This window comes from Rhinolophus hipposideros (genome assembly GCF_964194185.1).
Source record: "Rhinolophus hipposideros genome assembly, chromosome: 3".
Classification (NCBI taxonomy): Eukaryota; Metazoa; Chordata; class Mammalia; order Chiroptera; family Rhinolophidae; genus Rhinolophus; species Rhinolophus hipposideros.
Genome location: NC_138049.1, coordinates 47716554 through 47734424, shown reverse-complemented (window position 1 = coordinate 47734424; position 17871 = coordinate 47716554). Strand labels below are relative to the sequence as shown.

Below are 17871 nucleotides of genomic sequence, written 5' to 3'. Positions count from 1 at the left end.
GCCCAGAAAAGGTATTATATATGACTTGAGATGCTAGTTTTAAGGGCAGCAATCCATGATACTCAGTACTGGCTCTGCCTGGAATCATCGGGGCTTAAATTGCAGTGTTCCTGACTGGTAAGGTAGCACCTCTCTTTTCCCATTAATTAGTGATAATTTCACCATTTAAGCTTTCATGGGCAGCTGACGGACTTCAATTCAAGGTCTTAAACATCCTTCTGCAATGACCTGCTACAAAGACACCTTCCAACACAATGTGTAGCTCAGAAATATATTTTATCTCACTTACACGTGCTTTCCTCCAACAGATATTACTGACTCCAAAAATCATTCATTGAACTAGGAGTACAAGAGGAAAGGAGACCTAGTCCCTGAACTGGAGATGATTACAATCTAGGTAGAGAGGAGGGATAATAATCAGAAACATAGGAACCTACGAAACAAGGTGAAAGGGTGTATAATCAGGTGCCAAACTGCACGGGGCAATTTGTGTATAGCACAGTCCATACAGAAAAGGACTAGTTCTTACTAAGCAGTATGAAGTTCCAGGCATTGGGCACTGCCCTGCAGGCTCTTCCTTTATTTAATCTCATTTAATTTGCACAATAATCTTGTGAGACCAGTATTATTGCCTCTCACTTCACAGATGTGGAAGTGAAGGCTCAGAGAAGTAAATTGCTTGTCCAAGTAAGGGGAAAAGCAGAAGTTTAAAACCAGGTCTGATTGGAAAACCCTTGCTTTTTCCTTTATGGCAAATTACTTCTTTAAGAAATATAGAAAGTCAAGAGCAGAACAGAATCATAAAAGATGTCATGGAAAGAGTGGAATTGGATCTGAGTCAGACTATACCGTCAATGAAACTTGAAAACAACAAAATTCTTTACCAGTACACACTTGACAGTCATTCTACTTCCAGGAACAGCCTAACACAAGAACCTTCTTTCCAGGTAATGCGGTGATCTTAAAACATTTTAACTCCAAGGATCTCCTCTTGACTTTTGTGAAAATAACTTTTGTGTTATTTTCATTCTCTCTATACGTAATCGTTTAAACTGCACAGGGCATTATTTTATATACAGTCGATATTTATTTACATTTATTTATGTGTTTTATCCTTTCATCAATCTTTTCTTCTTGCTCCTCTGACTTTCCATTTAGGTTCATTTTGCTTCTGCCTGAAGACCTGTCGTCAGTATTTCCTTTAATGCAGGCCTTCTTGTGATGATTCTCTAGTCTTTTTGTCCAGAGATGTCTTTATTTCCCTTTTCATTTTGAAGAACATTTTTTGCTGGGCATAGAATTCTAGATTGTCAGTTACTTTCTTCTAGCACTTTGACAATATTCCATTTGCCTTCTGGCTTTCATTATGTCTCTTAAGAAACCAGCAATAAGTTTAACTATTGCTCTTCTGAAGGTAGTATCGTTTTTCTCTCGCTGTTCTGTAAAATTTTCTCTTTGGTTTTCATTTACCACTAATGTGACTAGGTTTTTTCAGTTTAAGTTTTGCTTGGGCTTAATTTGTGACAATATTTTTCACCAGTTTTAGAAAATTCTCAGCTGTTCTCTTTTCAAAAATTGCTTCTGTCCCATTTTCTCTCTGTTTTAGGAACTCAAAATACATTTATATTAAATCTTCTTACTGTATTCCCTATATCTCTTACACCCCCATCTGCACTTCTAAACTTTTTTCTCTCCATCTTTCCTCCTGGAGATATTCTTCTAATATATTAATTCTCTTCAACTATGTCTTACTTGCTATAAAACGCTTTCACTGAGTTAATTTCACTATTATATTTTTGGATTTGGGATTTGGTTCCTTTTTATAGTTTCCATACCATAATTATCGATATTGTTCTTTATTTCTTTGAACATGGAGGAGTGGTACAAAACCTTCCTGTTCCCTGGTCCCAGGAAAAGATTGGCTGTGGTGGAGAAGTTGAAGCAAAAGCCGTAAGATGCTGGAAAGGGGCAGGGAACCCACTTGTGACCAGAATCCTGCACTGACACAAAGCATAGGTCGGCTGCCACTGAGAGAGGGACAGGAAATTCACTCTCATTTTAGAACCTCCCCACCCCCAACTCTAAAGCTCAAGAGCCCAGAGACCGCATGAGACTGATGCTAGACGGGGGAAACACTGCCTGCCCCAACCACAGCCTTGCACAAAGAAAGAAGCAACAGATCTACAGCTGAGGGATGGGCAGGATCACAGAGAGGATCCCACTTGTATCACAGGTATACAGTCTGCTGAAAGCCGAGAAAAACTCCCTGGCATTCCACTCACTAACGTAGCAGCAGTCCACCACTGGAGGAATTTGAAATCTGTGGTATACTGAAGGTAAAGTCATCAGCAATAAAATTCAAATCCAGATCAACTACTAATTGGAGTTATTTGTTTCCCTCATACTGATGGCTGATAGAAGGGGAGGTTTGCCCCTTTGCAGGTATAAATACTATTTACCCCAGTTTCTACTGTTCTTTGAAATGCAACATCTGGCATTCAATTAAAAATTATAAGATACATTAACAAGCAAGAAAAAATGACACTGTCAAGAGAGAAAGTAGTCAACAGAACTAGATCCTGAGTTGGCCCAGATATTAACACTATCCAAAAGGAACTTTAAAATAACTGTGATTAAAATGCCAATGGATCTAGTAGAACGTGTGGACAGCATGCAAAAACTGATGGGGAATTTCAGCGGAGATAGAACTATAAAAAGAGAGACATAAATGAAAATTCTAGAAATAAAAATATAATATCAAGAGATAAAGAATCACTTTGATAGGCTTATCAGCAGGACCACACACAGCACAGGAAAGAATCAGTGAACATGAAGATCAACAAAAATGATCTAAACTGAAGCACAAACAGCAAGAGAGTGAAAATAAAACAGAAGAGCGTCCAGTAGAGCTGTGCGTCCAACAATCTCAAATGGTCTAACGTAAACCTAACTGAATCCCAGAAGGAGCGGGTGGGCTCACGAAGGGCAGAAGAATATTTGATGGTATAATGGCGGAGGATTTTCCAAAATTAATGAAAGACAACAAAAAGATCCAAGAGGCTCAGAGAATCCCAAGCAGAATAAATACAAAGAAAACACACCTAGACACATCATAGTACAACTGCTGAAAATCAGAAATTCAGAGGAAATCTTGAAGGCAGCCAGAAAATAGATAAAAACATTACATATGGGAAAACAAACATAAGAATTATAGCAGACCTCTCATTAGAAATTTTGCAAGCCAGAAGGCAATGGAGTGATTTCTTTAAAGTACTGGAAAACTCAGACTTCATAATCCCATCAGGTCACTTGAAGTTTTGGTGTTGGTAGAGCTGATCGGGGCTAAGAAGGAAACTGGGAACAAGAGGAAATGACAGGACTTAGATGCAGAAAGCTGGGATGGACAGAAGAGGCAGAAGTGATGTGGATATGCCTCTTAAAATCAGACCATTAATAAACAGGGACCCCAACCCAAAAAGCACTTTCCAGAGCCTGACCAGGTCAGACTGCATTCTCGAAGTCACTTTCAGCAAAATTGTAGTGCCCATCCAAGTGCTTATTCTGTGTGTTTCAAAGACGTGGTGCATGGTGCAGATTCGGTGATAACAGCCAAACTACAAAGGATAGTTCCTATGATTGAATCTATAGTGGTATCAGGACACAGAAGGGAAAAAAGCAAACAATCTCCTGATGCAAAGGACATAAACCTAAAAAGAGGAGCCAAATGAGCTAAACAGCCATTTCACGCTGCTCCTGAGATGTTGGGTTGGAGCTAGGAGTTAAGTCCTGAGTGGATGGTGGGCAAAAGGTGCCAAGCCTGCCGTCAAGGAGAGCTTTAGCCCCTTCCTAATATTCATCACTTCCCAAAAGCCTCCCCCAGGAAGTATACAATCTAGTAACACACAGTGAATTTGCCATGCGTATACAGCTTCAAGACAAGTGAGCCCCAAACGCCCTTTTCCATGTAGATTGCATTCCTAGGTCCCTCCTACATACACATTTGGGAATCACAGGGTGGAGGTGTGAGGGGAGAGGAGATTCAATCTGGAGATTCTCCTTGTTCACCCACCCTCTTTGTATCCTTATGCTAGCTGTTTGCCCGCACCACAGTAATTCATTCTTCAAATCTATAGGAGAAAAGCAAGGAGAGAAAGCATGTATGTAAGTGTTGGGGGTGGATGCTGGATTTTGAGTGGTAAAGAGTCCCTGGGTTGTACAAATAAACACTGTGCCTTAGTTAGTGGAGAACAGCCAGGATCTAAAGAGGATTTTAAAACGCCAAGGTCAAGCCCTTTGTATCTCAGCTCCTATTACATTACTGGTAATAGCACTACAAATGAATGTAGAAAAATGAGGTGCTAATAGGAGAGAGAAAAGGGAAGAAATAGCTCTGGTCCCCTCTGGAAACAGGAGTGACCGCAAGACCTCTACCTCTGAAGGCACGCAATGCAGTGAGCAGGAACCTTCTCCTAACCTACTCTGATTACTCTTCTGATTCAGAAGTGACAACAGGATGAGGTAATCACTTTCAATCCTACCTGTCTACACTGCAGTGGTCTACAATTATTCTAGAAATTACAATTGCTGAAATGTTTTTCACTTCCAATGCTACTGGGCAATTTTTTTGGATACAATCCTGATATCTAAATTAAGACAATGGAGGAATTACTACAATATCTAGCTAAAATGGGCTTATTATTCCTTTTAAAGGTCTGAAATATTTTGATTGCATTTTGGTACTGGGATGGATTTTTAAAAAAATACCTCTGTTTATCATAGGACAAACAGGTTTTAAAATCATTATTGAAAACCTCCACACTTTAAGAAGCATGAGTCAGTTGTATAATCTTTTTAAAAGCCCTCAAGTTCCAAGGAGACAAAGAAACTTACTGGTCATTAAATGTATTATGTGTATGACTGACATTTATTTATACCCAATGTAATAGTTTAGAACAAGCAAACTTGGTAGAGCTGTAACTTTTATGGGCTACATGTATAACTCAGCATAGGCCAAAGCCCTTTTTATAGTCAATATGATCACTTTATGAAATTTTTACAAGATAAGCAGAGTGGAGCAGTGAGAAAATATTTGATTAGGCATCTCAAGTCTCAGTTTTAGAGTTGTCTATCAAACAATGGCTCAGTCATAAAAATGGAGCTCTGTGATGTTCTGCTTCCTTAGTTAAGCTAGGAAATAAGTGATAGATTTTTTTAGAGGGAATCCATACGGTAGAGAGAAGGTTGGATTCGGTGGAAATGAGTCCATTCAGTTCTAGGATTCCAGGACCAGGTGATCTCTAAGATTTCGTCTAGCTCAGAAAATAACTGTACTTGGAACATAATTTTTGCTATCTTAAGTTGTTACATAGGTTACAAATATATTTTTGCTCTAACAATTTATTGCTGGTGAGGTCTACTGTTTATCTGATGTCGAGACTTTGGTCAGAAATGCTACCCAACTCAATAACAATGTTGTTTTAGACACCACCAGCAATAAATTGTTTCTGGAAAAACATTCCACTTCATAAGGAGTACGTTGCAGTAAAAAGTACAGCCCATCCATGACTCATTAGAAAATACTGGTTCCCTTAGAAGTAACATTTACCAACTAAATTCGGGTGTTATTCATTGATTTAAAATTAAGCTTTGAGACAGCTGATACAATTCCTACCACTCAAATCCAACAACAATAAAAAAGTCCAAAAGTACATTTTTATTTGCAGCAAAATTATAAGATAGATTGTACTTTTCAAGTAAGCATTTAAACTCTATACCTGAAAAACTGTAATGTGATACTTAATGACATCCGAAATTTTAAAAAATGTATTTAAAAATCAAATACGGCACTGCAGTTTCCTTAAGCTACGTCCTTTATTTCAAAGTGTCAAAAAAACTAAAGATGTTCTTGTGCACACACATATGCTATCTGTCGAAGAATTCAGAACTATGCAAAGAACTTACACACTTCAGCGTAGTGCTTAGTACTTATTTTTGAAATCTATTGCTTATGCTACTTCTAAAGAGCAATGACTCAACCACAAAAATAGTAAAGGCTGCCTTTTCTTTTTTAAAGTGCTCATTAGCAAACATAACCAAAAGCAATGGCTTTTTAAAAATACATACTATTCAAAAGTGCTGAGACTCACTACTTACAGAATTGAATATGCCATTTTGTACCTTTGCACATGGGTCAAGTGGTTTTATCTGCATTAATTCAAGATGGCTTTCAATGACCTTTAACTATATGCTTCCAATCAAGATAATGCTATTAGTTATCAGCAGCAGGAACAGTAACGACAGAACAAATCCAGCACATGTTTAATGGATCACAGCAGACTAAAAAAACTGTAACCACTTGTAGATATGTCACATATCCAAGAATGAGCCTTCTTCTGCCTATATGGTAAACATTAAAAAATAATAGTAAAAACACTTTCTTGTCTCACTATAGAGCATTTTACAGTACACGAAGGTATTCAAATTCTCATACCATTTAACCAAACTCGTTTTTATATAGAGTACCCTTCATAATATCAACATTTAAAACAAAGCCTATTTCCACCAAGAAAGCAAGAAGGAATTAACAAATGAAATTCACTAAAAACCTAAAGGGAAAAACTGTAAACAATTCTGAAATGAAGCTTTTTAAAAAGATTGACACAAATATTCCAAAATAGAATGTTTTCTGAGAGTGAAATATTTAACTTCATATCAATCATATCATTTTGATCTGATTTAAATAATTTTGAAAACAAATAAGCATCATCTTAACCTGACTGCTTTCTATATCAGGCTCTCACTCTGACTCATGCCCCTAATACAAACCATTTAACAGTCCTATCGTGAGCTTCCCCTCAGGTCCCTGTTTTCTAAATCTTACGCTACTTTTACTCCTCCATTCTCTCCTCTCCAAAAATCCTCTTACATCTGAAGAGAAAATCTCCATTTAAATACAGTGTGACAATGCTACATTTGATTTAAAGTAGTAATAAATTATAAATTGCCAAATAATGTAATTCACAATGTAAATCCCTGCTATAAAAAAGAATCCAACTTGCCCTGAATATAATAAAGCAGTCCAGTGATTTCAAATTTCTTATGAAACAAAGGCAAAAATAAGGTGTAAAATACTATTTATAAAAGTCAAGTAAGAAACCAGTTACCATAAATCTTTTTACAAAGATAAGTGTAATGTGCCTTCCCATTTCAAAAAATTCTTCAGGAGGTTTATAATTAGTGGTTTCAAAAATGACTAAGGAAACTAGAGATTGAATTACATGTTATTTATAATGTATGACATATTAAATATATGTGACAATAATACTGCAATGGTAATTTAAATTAATCTTTGGACCTGCTTCTTTTTGGCAAGTATATTTCTTGTTCAAAGTCTTTGCTACAACTGATTAATTTTTAAATGTTAGTTTTCAAAAACATTGCCACTTGCTATATCATGTTAAAAAGGAAATACCAGAACTCTCAAATGGTAATAATATGCCTACAAAATAACACAATGATTGTTCTTGCATCGTTTGTTATTTTAACAAATACACTTTAAAATAGACAACATTGCTATGCCTGTAAATTAAAAATACCCAAACCCTTGAAACGGGGTGGAAAAGAAAAATTGAAAATTCTTATTTAAAAATAAATCTGAAGTCCTTGCATTTCTTAAGAACTTCATCTTCTTTTGGACCAAGCTGTGTCTTCCACCATTCATCAATGGGATAATGATGTTAATTCTCCATTTTGTAGGTTTCAGTTCGAATTTTCTTGAATGTTTGCAAAGCTGGTACTGGACTTGAGACGTTTGGCTATAGAAATCAAAAGTATTAAACTTTAACTTAAATTTAATTCTCTAAGATGATTATTCACTATTTTTATGTAAACTATAGTATTCATCTATTAATTCTATGTTTGAATCAGAATAAATTAAATCTTCTAAGTAGACTTAGGTAGTAGAGGTATGTACCATGTCTACTTTTTTTTCTGCCACCCTCAGAAATACCTAACTTTGCTATAATAGAAGCTGTATATGACTTTGTTAAAAGCAGCACCAAATAAAATATATTGAACATAACAATCTTAGATATGTAATATAGGTGGAAGTACTCAAAAAATAGAAGTGCTATAAGGTATAGTAATAAAATTACATATTCAAAAGTCTAAGAAATCTCAATTTCTCCTCAAAGCAGTCAGTGAAAGAACTCTGTAATGTTAAGAAAACACATTTAAATGGCTTACAAAGAAAAGTGAGTTGTATATTACACACATACATAAATGCATACACAAACATACATGGCTTCTAATAAAATATGTAGACTCAATTTTGATTAGGATGCTAATGGGACTGAGTCGTTAGAGTTAATAAAGAAAATCATGGCTATTTGGCTAGGTAATATGTTTTGCACTTACAGTTAAACATGAATGTTTCTTATGTTCCCCACATGAAAAGCAATGGTGCCACGGCCAAAGGACCTTACATTGGATAAGTAGGAATCTCCCTACCTCAGAGGTTCTGAACACTGAAGTGGAGGTTATGATTTAGCAGGTCTGCATTGGAACCCAGGCATCTGGGCTTTTTGTTTGTTTGTTTGCCTTTGTTTTAAGCTCTACAGACAACTCTGATATATGGTCAAGGGGGAGAACCATTGTTTCTACCAGGTTCTCCCCTGACCACCACTCTCAGTGCAAGATGACAACATGAATTCCTAAACTAGGTGTTGCTTCAGCCTAAACTAAAAACCAGCTTAAGCTGAAACTCTACTTCTTTAGCCTTCAGTGGACTTGGAAGGCAAACTAAATCAAAAAATTTTTTTCAATTATGTTGTTTAAAATTATTATAAGTAATCTAGTTTCTTACTAATTACCAAATTTATTAAACTAACCAGCAACATCATTGAGTTATACAACTTCCTTGACTTCCTTATTCTCTGATAAATCCCTACCTCCTTCAAAATTTCACCACCGAGTCCATGTAATTGTCTTATCCTCCTCTGTGGTCCAACCACACGGTACATACCTCTCCCATATCTACTGTAATAACTGGATTATGGTCAGTGGGTTCTTTGAGGGCGAGTACAGGTAAGTCCTCACTTAACATCGTCCATAGGTTCTGCTACTTTAAGAGAAACGACGCACAACAAAACCAATTTTACCAGAGGCTAATTGATATAAACAAGAGTTGAGTTCCTACGGCATCTCATCGATGTTATAATGAAACGACTATGTTATTCGAGGACTTGCTGTATTGTGTTTTGTTCCTTTTTTCAATCCCTACTTCCTATCACAGGCCTTGATGCATGGGTGCATGTAAAATGGTGGCATAAAGAAAAGTAAATAAAAATGTCATGACGTAACAGCACAATAACTATTTGCTTACACTAGCATTTCCTTAAATTCATAATTTAATTCAGAAACAATATTTCAGGGAAATATTAACAGGTATTATGCAAAAGTTCTACTGTCAAGTTTTAGGAATGTAATCTCAGAGGCTTAATTTATATTCAGTTACCTTAGGAAGCATGTAAAAAAATTCACAGGACTAGTATTTTTAGGACCAGTGAATTTGTTGAATAAAAATATACTTAATGTTAGCATTTCCTAGAGAAATGTATGTACCTGCTATGTATGGGGCAGGTACTTTCTAGATGCAGGTGATGCAGGTGATGCAGGTGATGCACAGGTGAACGAGACAAAGAAAACCCTTGTTCTGATGGTACTTACAGTTGACTCAGGGAAGACAAAAAAGGTAGAAAATAAATGAAAAATTTAAAAAGTACCATTATAAGAAAGATGTTACAGAAGAATTGAAAGAAGGGTGTATTCTTAATTGGGGGGGTCATAAAAGGTCTCTGAGTAAGTAACCTTTGACCTAAGACCCGGCTGACAAGGCACTAGTCAAGGAAAGTGGGGCGGGAAAGTACAAGAGCCCTGCGGAAGGGAAGCATGAATGAGTCGGGTATGAGACAGGCACACAAAGAAGGCCAGAATGCCTACATACGCCTCATAAGCAAGGAGAGGAGTGGATGCAATAGGTTAGAAAAGTAGATGGGGGCCAGGTCACACACAGCTTGGAGAGTGGACCCTGGAAATAAGTTTGGATTTATTCTAGGTGCAACAGGGATACATGAAGGGTTTCAAGTCAGAGAAGAGCACAGTAAAATTTGCATTTAAAAATGTACTCCAGCCACTACATAGAGAACAGATTGTAGAGGTCAACACATGGAAGCAGGGGTACCAGTTACGAGACTCCTGCGTTAGTGCAGGTAAGAGATGATGGCGGCCTGGCCTAGGGTATTACCAGTGCAGGTAGAGAAAAGACAATTTGAGATATATTTTTGGAAGTAGTGTTGGCAGTACTTATGGATAAATTGAAAAAGGGTGGGGAAAGGAATGGGGGAATGAGGAAATAAAAGAAAAAAAAGAATTAAGAAATTAAAAGAGAACAAGGTTTATGGCTTTCACAAGCAGATAGATGGTAGTGATTATTACTGTGGAAACAAAAACCCTGATCAGAAGCAGTAAATGTCTTTCTTCCTAGAGATAATAGATTTGCAAGGCACATAAGATGCTAAAGTTTAAAAACACCAAACCCTAAAATATAAAGTCTCTCAACAGTGAGGTCCCTGCAATATTTTATTATTTTAAATAAGTGCTTTTAGGACTGAGTTATATATTTACAGACCGCTGGTAATCTTCAAAAAGCTTTACTACATCCACACATGATAAAAACTCTCCCCTCAACTAGCTAGCTTTCTAAGGTGATAAGACATTATAAATTCCGTTCAAACTGATCTACCGGTAACCTTTTTCTTTAACTTAGATATATTAAAAACAAAGTTAGATAAATCATGAAGAAGTGCTAGAAATCAAGTTACCGGTGAAAGAGTTTTTTATGTCATAGGTTTCTATACTGGGAATAAAATATTTGAGACCAAAAAAAAAAAAAAAGCCTAACATCTTTTCCCCAAAAAACATTCTTTTAAAAACTACAATTACTAACAGGTAAGCCCATACTTGCATTCTGATAATAAATAAGAAACCCATGAGACTTAGAAGCCACTCTTCCTTTGCTAGATGGAATTGTCTAACTAGTGCTTTCTCCCCTCTGCCCTATTTGACAGGGAGAAAGTACAACAGTATGTACTGAGCACGTGCTGTATGCTGTGTAATGTTCTTGCAACTGCAGTTTCAATTTGTTCATGAACAAACTGTGTGTGTGTAAGCTCTAGTTTCTCCTTGCCTGCGCACCTTTAGGTGGTTCTGCCATGGTTCCCGCGGGCCTAAGAGCTGTCTCCATCGACCTGCTGTGGCCCCTGCAGGTCTGCAAAGTCTTTGTTGCTGTTCTGCTGTTGCCAATCTTGTTCCAGGGAACCTGGCTCTAGTCTCTCAAAGCATCTGAAAGATGCTGTATGTTGACGTTTGATTATCTGCACTTGTAAACTTGTTATGAATCTGTCCCATGAGTAAGTATAATTGTAAAATTTGAAGCAGAGAGCTGTTTTAGGCTAATACAGTTTGAGTTCTCAAAGTATATTACAGGACTAAATTTCTAAAACAGGACTAAATTTTTAAAATACAGGTTTTTATCTAAATAAATGAACAGTTGTAAAAAGAAACTTACGTAGGATGAGTTTGCGTTTCTTTTGCTCTGAATGAAGAAAGCTACTAAGGTAGAAGACAATGGGTAAAAAAAGAATGAACACAGAAACAGCAATTACAGGCACGGTGTCGCTGCAAGGGACTGAACAGTTGAAAGTTCGACTCCAAAGTTTTCGAGTAATATTCATCTGGAACAATAACAAATAATATTACTCTGCCTTATATTTGTCTTCAATTTCATTATTTTGTTAACAACCTATGAGGTACCCAGAATTTAGACTAAATATACATCCCTAAAAAAAAATTCTATTGATAGTTGAGAATATTTTTTTCTGCTAAACTGCAAGGGTGTCCAAACTGCGGCCCACGGGCCAACTGCGGCCCATGATCCATTGTTAATTGGCCCGCAGCAAATTCCGAAAATATATTTAATTTACTTAAATAAACCAGGTGAGGCAATACGTACTTCACCTCGAGTGAGTGGCCCGGCTGTTTGTGTATTTTACCGCATCTGGCCCTTGGTGAAAAACGCTGAAAAAAGTTTGGACACCCCTGTGCTAGAGAAATAAGTTGGTTCACAATTAGTCATTGTTTAAATTTATATCCACATACAGAAATTTCATATTCTAAATTTCACAATACTGTCCAAAGAATGTCAATCTTCAACAGATTTCAAACAACTTCTATCAATAGGAATATAGTTAGACCATGCTTCATTCATTAAAAAAGATGTAAAGGAAAACTGTGGGAGGTGATAGATGTGTGTTAATTAACTTGGCTGTGGAAATCCTTTTACAATGTACACATATATCAAGTTATCATGATATACACTTTAAATATATTACAATTGTATTTGTCAATCGTTCCTCAATAAACTGGGGTTGTAAAAGACTCATAAAAACAAACAAAATATTTTTGAATATGTTACATATATAATTTCTGAGCCTGTTACAGTATTTTTAGAATGAACATAAAAATTTCAACTTTACAGGGCTTCTGTCTATGAAATGTTTAATATCTTATCTAAATATTATGAAAGGTTCACACTTATAGCAAATAATTTTTTAAGTACATAATGCCTAATTAGTGATGGAAACTTTATTAGACAATACTGATATCTTATTTAGCAGCATAAAATAGAAACAGATACATTTAAGGGCAGCAGTACCTTGAGTTCCTGTCTGTCAAACAGGCTAAGTGATATAAGAAATTATCAAATTTAAAGTATAAAACTGTTCTTGCCTAGATTTTGTTTGAGATAGGGTTTACAAATGGTGCATTGTATGCTTATTGTAAGTTTTGTTCTGAAACAGGTGGTTATGTTGATTTCCTGTGTAATGCCACTTATGTCATCAAACCAACATTCATTTTTCTTCATTTTAAAACCAATGAAATAGACTATTACTTTAAATATACATATTTATTATTCATTGAGAGCGTCCTAGAAGCCAGGTACTATTCTAGACATTAGGGAAAAAGCAGTAAAAAACAAAAAACAAAAAAATCCCCATGGTGCATCTACTTTGTTTTTGCCATCCTGAGTATTACTAAGCCACTATAGTTCACTCTGAGCTGCTATAATTCATACATCATTCTCAACCATTAAGTTTATCAATTTTGACCTTGAGTTCTCCACTTTTAGCTAATAATTTCTCAGTTTCCTCTAACGCAGAGGTGTCCAAACTGTGGCCCACAATCCATTTTTTATTGGCCCGCAGCAAATTCCAAAAATATATTTAGTTTACTTAAATAAACCAGATGAGGCAATAGGCACTTCACCTCGAATGAGTGGCCGGCTGTTTGTGTATTTTACTGCATATGGCCCTTGGTAAAAAACGTTGAAAAAAGGTTGGACACCCCTGCTCTAATGCCTCAATGCTCAGACATCCTACTCTCAAAAAAAAGCATGGTCGCCATCTCGTGGTGTCCCATGTAAAGGCAGGCTATCCAACGGAGAGAATGTTGACCTTTCATTCAATCAATACATATTACTAAGGGCCTGCTATATACCAGGCACTGTTCTAAATAATGAACACTGAGCAAAACAGAACATGAGGTCCTTGTCCTCATGTGGCTTATATTTTAGTGCGGGGAGACAGACTACAAATAAGTAAAGAAATAAATAATTTCAGATTGTAATAGACATAAATAAAGCAATGGGATAGGAATGGCATCAGGAACAAAACATAAGAAACTGAAATGTAAACATATAATATGCACATCTTGGAAAATGACATACATTATCAAACTCAGAAAACAAAACATAACCAAATTATCAATTCACGTATGAAATACTTGACTAATTTCCATTTTAGTATGACAGATCAGGATATTCAAAAACTTTAGTACTTTATAACTAGTTATTTCTGGTTGAAGACAGCATATACAGATTCCAATATACCTCTGCAATGGATAATAATACTGAAGGCACACTCAATAACTGCAAAATATGTATCACATCAGAAGTGAAGTACTTACTGCATCTTCCACGTCAATGCATAAATGTGTTCCAGGTTCAGCCTTATTTTCATGTTCATTCAGTTTTTTCATTTCATTGTACACACTACTCAAAGTTTTATATGCTTCACGACAGTTTTTGCACACTTCTGAATAATTTCTTAATTGTAGAAGACTGTGTATGCTCCCCTAAAATGTCAAAGGCACAGGTGATACACACAACAGACATTGCATCTCTTTAATGTAAGCTACCTGCCCTCATACAAGACAGGAACTATTCAGCATATTAAACTGCTGAGCTGCGATGTTGGGCAGGTTACTAAATCACCGAGCCTCAATTTCATCCTCTAGAAAACAGGGCTACCTCTACATGTATTACAGGTCCTGTGGATTAGAGTCTTGGTACATAAAGCACGTAGCAAAATATTTGGCACTTTCTAGTTGCCCCTAAATTTTGAAAAAGACTGCACTAGCCACTGTGAAGTGAAAACAACACTAATTCATCTTCCAAATTACTGATACCTAAATACAGAAAAATTCCTAAATCATCTTGTCATTTATGTATCTCCTCTCCTCTATCCTACTTTCACCAAATAAATAAAATACGCCCTTGCATGTACTGACTTCAACACGGAAGTCTGCCTTTTTGAGACAGAGAGGACTTTATTAATGGGAAAGGACAAAGCATTATAAAACTACATCACCACACAACCCTCTTACCCCAAGGCTTATAATCCAGGCCTTTCTAGTCAACAAAAAGGGACTCATACCAAAGAATAGGATAACCTAAAATCAAGGCAATAGATATAACGTGTAAGATACTATGTTAGCGAATCTCAGTCTTTTCCATTTCCAGGACTGACACTTATTTTTCCAGGACCAAGTTTTCTGAAGATTCAGTTCATACCTTTGCTCTCTATTCGTTTTATTTTTTACCTTGTAGCCTGGAAAAATGTTACCAACTGAGTACTGGAATGGAAGAGAAAGGAAAAATTAAGGGAATTAAACCGATGTAGTACCTACAATGTTACCCTCACCATCTATTTGATAGAGAAACTAAGTCTTCCTTTAGTTCTGCCACAAGAAACAGCCCATTGTCTGCTTTTTACAGAACAACTGTGCAGTTAGCTAAATATGTTCGATCAAAAATTGAGCACAGAGGCGTGGCCAGATGGCTCGGTTGGAGAGTGAGCTAACAACAAGGTTGCCGGTTCAATTCGCATGGCATGGGATGAGGGCTGCACCCCCTTGCAACTGAGCTGCGCTGCGCCCTCCACAACTAGATTGAAGGACAACGACTTAGAGCTGATGGGCCCTGGAGAAACACACTGTTCCCCAATATTCTCCCCCTCCCCCCAAAAAAACAAACAAAAAACTGAGTCAAAGAGCCGGGTTAAATGTTAAAAAAAAAAAAAATTGAGCACAGAACCTTGCTGGGGTAATCTAAGTTAGCCATTTATATTAAAATTTTAAATACATATACATTTTGATATAGAAATCAAAAACATAAAAATACTAAAAGGAATCACAGGAGAATTTTAAAAAATAATAAAGTGGGAAAAGCCGTTCTAATGTAACACAAAATCTGCAAGCTACTAAAAACATTTTGATAAATCTAATAACATAAAAATTAATATTTTCTTCATAACAAAAAGAAAAGCACAATAAAAAGACAAAAACAAACTAGGAAAAAATATTTGGAACTAACATCCCAAGAAAAAAGCAATTTCCCTAAAATACATTCATCAGGACACTTATCTCTTAAACCAAAGAGTTCCTGGTCAAAGACTGCTAGGTTTGGTAAATGCTATACACAAAAATTACCACTGGAGTTTTACAACGTACATTATTAGTCCACTAAAATTCTGAAGTCCTGTAGTAAAGCATATCCCAACCTTACTAGAACACTAAACTTTTAAAAAATTATTTTTTTTCAGTTACAATTGACATTCAGTATTATTTTACATTAGTTTCAGGTGTACAGCACAGTGGTTAGACATTTATAAAATTTATGCAGTGATCCCCCTGATTAGTCTAGTACTCATCTGGCACTATATATAGTTGTTACAACATTACTGACTATATTCCCTATGTTGTACTTTTTATCTCCATGACTATTTTGTAACTACCAATTTATTAGGTTGGTGCAAAAGTAATTGCGGTTTTTGCAATTTTTTTTTTTTAACATTTTAAAATTGCAATTACTTTCGCACCAACCTAATACATTTCTTGATCTCTTCACCTTTTTCACCCAGCTCACCTACCCTTTACCCCTATAGCAAACATCAGTTTGTTCTCTGCATCTATGAGTCTGTTTCTGTTTTAACTGTTTGTTTATTTTGTTCTTTAGAATCCACACATAAGTGAGATCATATGGTATTTGTCTTTCTCAGTCTGACTTATTTAGCATAAAACCCTCTAGGTCCATCCATATTGTCGAAATGCTAAGATTTTATTCTATTTTATGGCTGACACTAAATCTTTTTTTATGGTCATGTATTAACATCTTGCAGAACATATTTTGGACAATGCTCATCTAATAGCTTTTATTATTCTCAGGGAAATTCGTAATTCTGCGTTATCACATTTATTAAAGAAGAAACCATTCATACTTATATCCTAAACATGTTTACATCTATTTGGGGACATTGCTGATTTGTTAAGCAAGTTTCAAAACTATGATTTTACCAGAGGTCCAAGCTTGCCCCATACCACCACCAGGAAAGTTCCAAGACCAGAGGTGGAGAAAACAAAAACCTTAAATAAGGTAGGTTTTCTAAAGGCTACCTTTTATATTATAATTAATTCAATATTCAAAGTTACTTTACTAAACAATGCCTTTTAAAGTAGGTAAAAATATATTTGAGCACATATATATTTAAGCAAGGAATAAGGTTCCTGCAGACAGACGGAATCATACAGGATTGCAAAATACCTTAGTGTATGTATAAACAAAGTCAAGGCAAATTATTGTCAGACAGAACAACATTGTGTTTTAATTAAACAATCACAAGCCTCAGTTAACGTGCTCATACTCATTATCTCATTGGATCCTCACTACAAAATACTTGAAGGGAGGCTGGGTAGATCTTACTATCCCCATCTCACAAAAAAGAAAGCTGAAGTTTGGGTGATTTGCCTAAGGGCTAGTAATGGAAGCTTAGCAGAAATCCAGGTCCACTGACCTCTGTACATTGTGTGTATAGATAAATATCAGTAATTAATGCCATAAGAGTTGGAATTATTTATTATTCATTTGTACAAAGCAGCATTTTAATTTCAAATGTCATATATAAAATACCTGAAGGTTATGCTCAAAGCAGGTCAAGGTGTGATTAAACAGACTGAGGAAGTATAGCGTGCTATTTGATAATTCTTCACTTTTGTTCGTTAAACAATCTGTCAAAAAACCAAAAAGGACATTAGTATATCTCAAGCAACAATCATATATTGTCATTTCTCTCTCAAGCCATCATCTTCTGTTTTACACTATACTAAATTTTTATTCAAACCAACATGAAGTGTTCCACATAAGACAATTTTCCACATACATGAAACTTACCTCTTTTAGTTTCCAAAGATTTTTTTCACATCATCACCATTTTCATGAAAATCTTAAAATAATCATACAATCTTCTCTTTTTATAAAAACAATATACCAAATAAAATTTAAACTGATTTTTTTTAAGGTGCAAAGTCTTAATCATGAACATCAGATATCAAATGCTGCCTTAATAGGGGAATTCACTTCTGTTATGACCTAAGACTGTTCATCCTGTATTAATTTTACCTAAATTCATATGCCTTTTG

At 35.8% G+C, this 17871-nt stretch overlaps 1 protein-coding gene across 1 annotated transcript in view; it reads right to left on the bottom strand.

Annotated features, from left to right (window-relative positions):
- Positions 1–7517: 7517 nt before the first annotated feature.
- Positions 7518–17871, bottom strand: part of OSTM1 (osteoclastogenesis associated transmembrane protein 1) — a 25012-nt gene continuing 14658 nt past the window's right edge. The window contains exons 3-6 of the mRNA XM_081035226.1: positions 17363–17460; positions 14083–14250; positions 11627–11792; positions 7518–7814 (exon numbers count right to left, since the gene is read on the bottom strand). Coding sequence (XP_080891352.1) covers positions 7759–7814; positions 11627–11792; positions 14083–14250; positions 17363–17460 — 488 coding nt within the window. The 3' untranslated portion in view covers positions 7518–7758. The remainder of the gene's footprint in view (positions 7815–11626; positions 11793–14082; positions 14251–17362; positions 17461–17871) is intronic.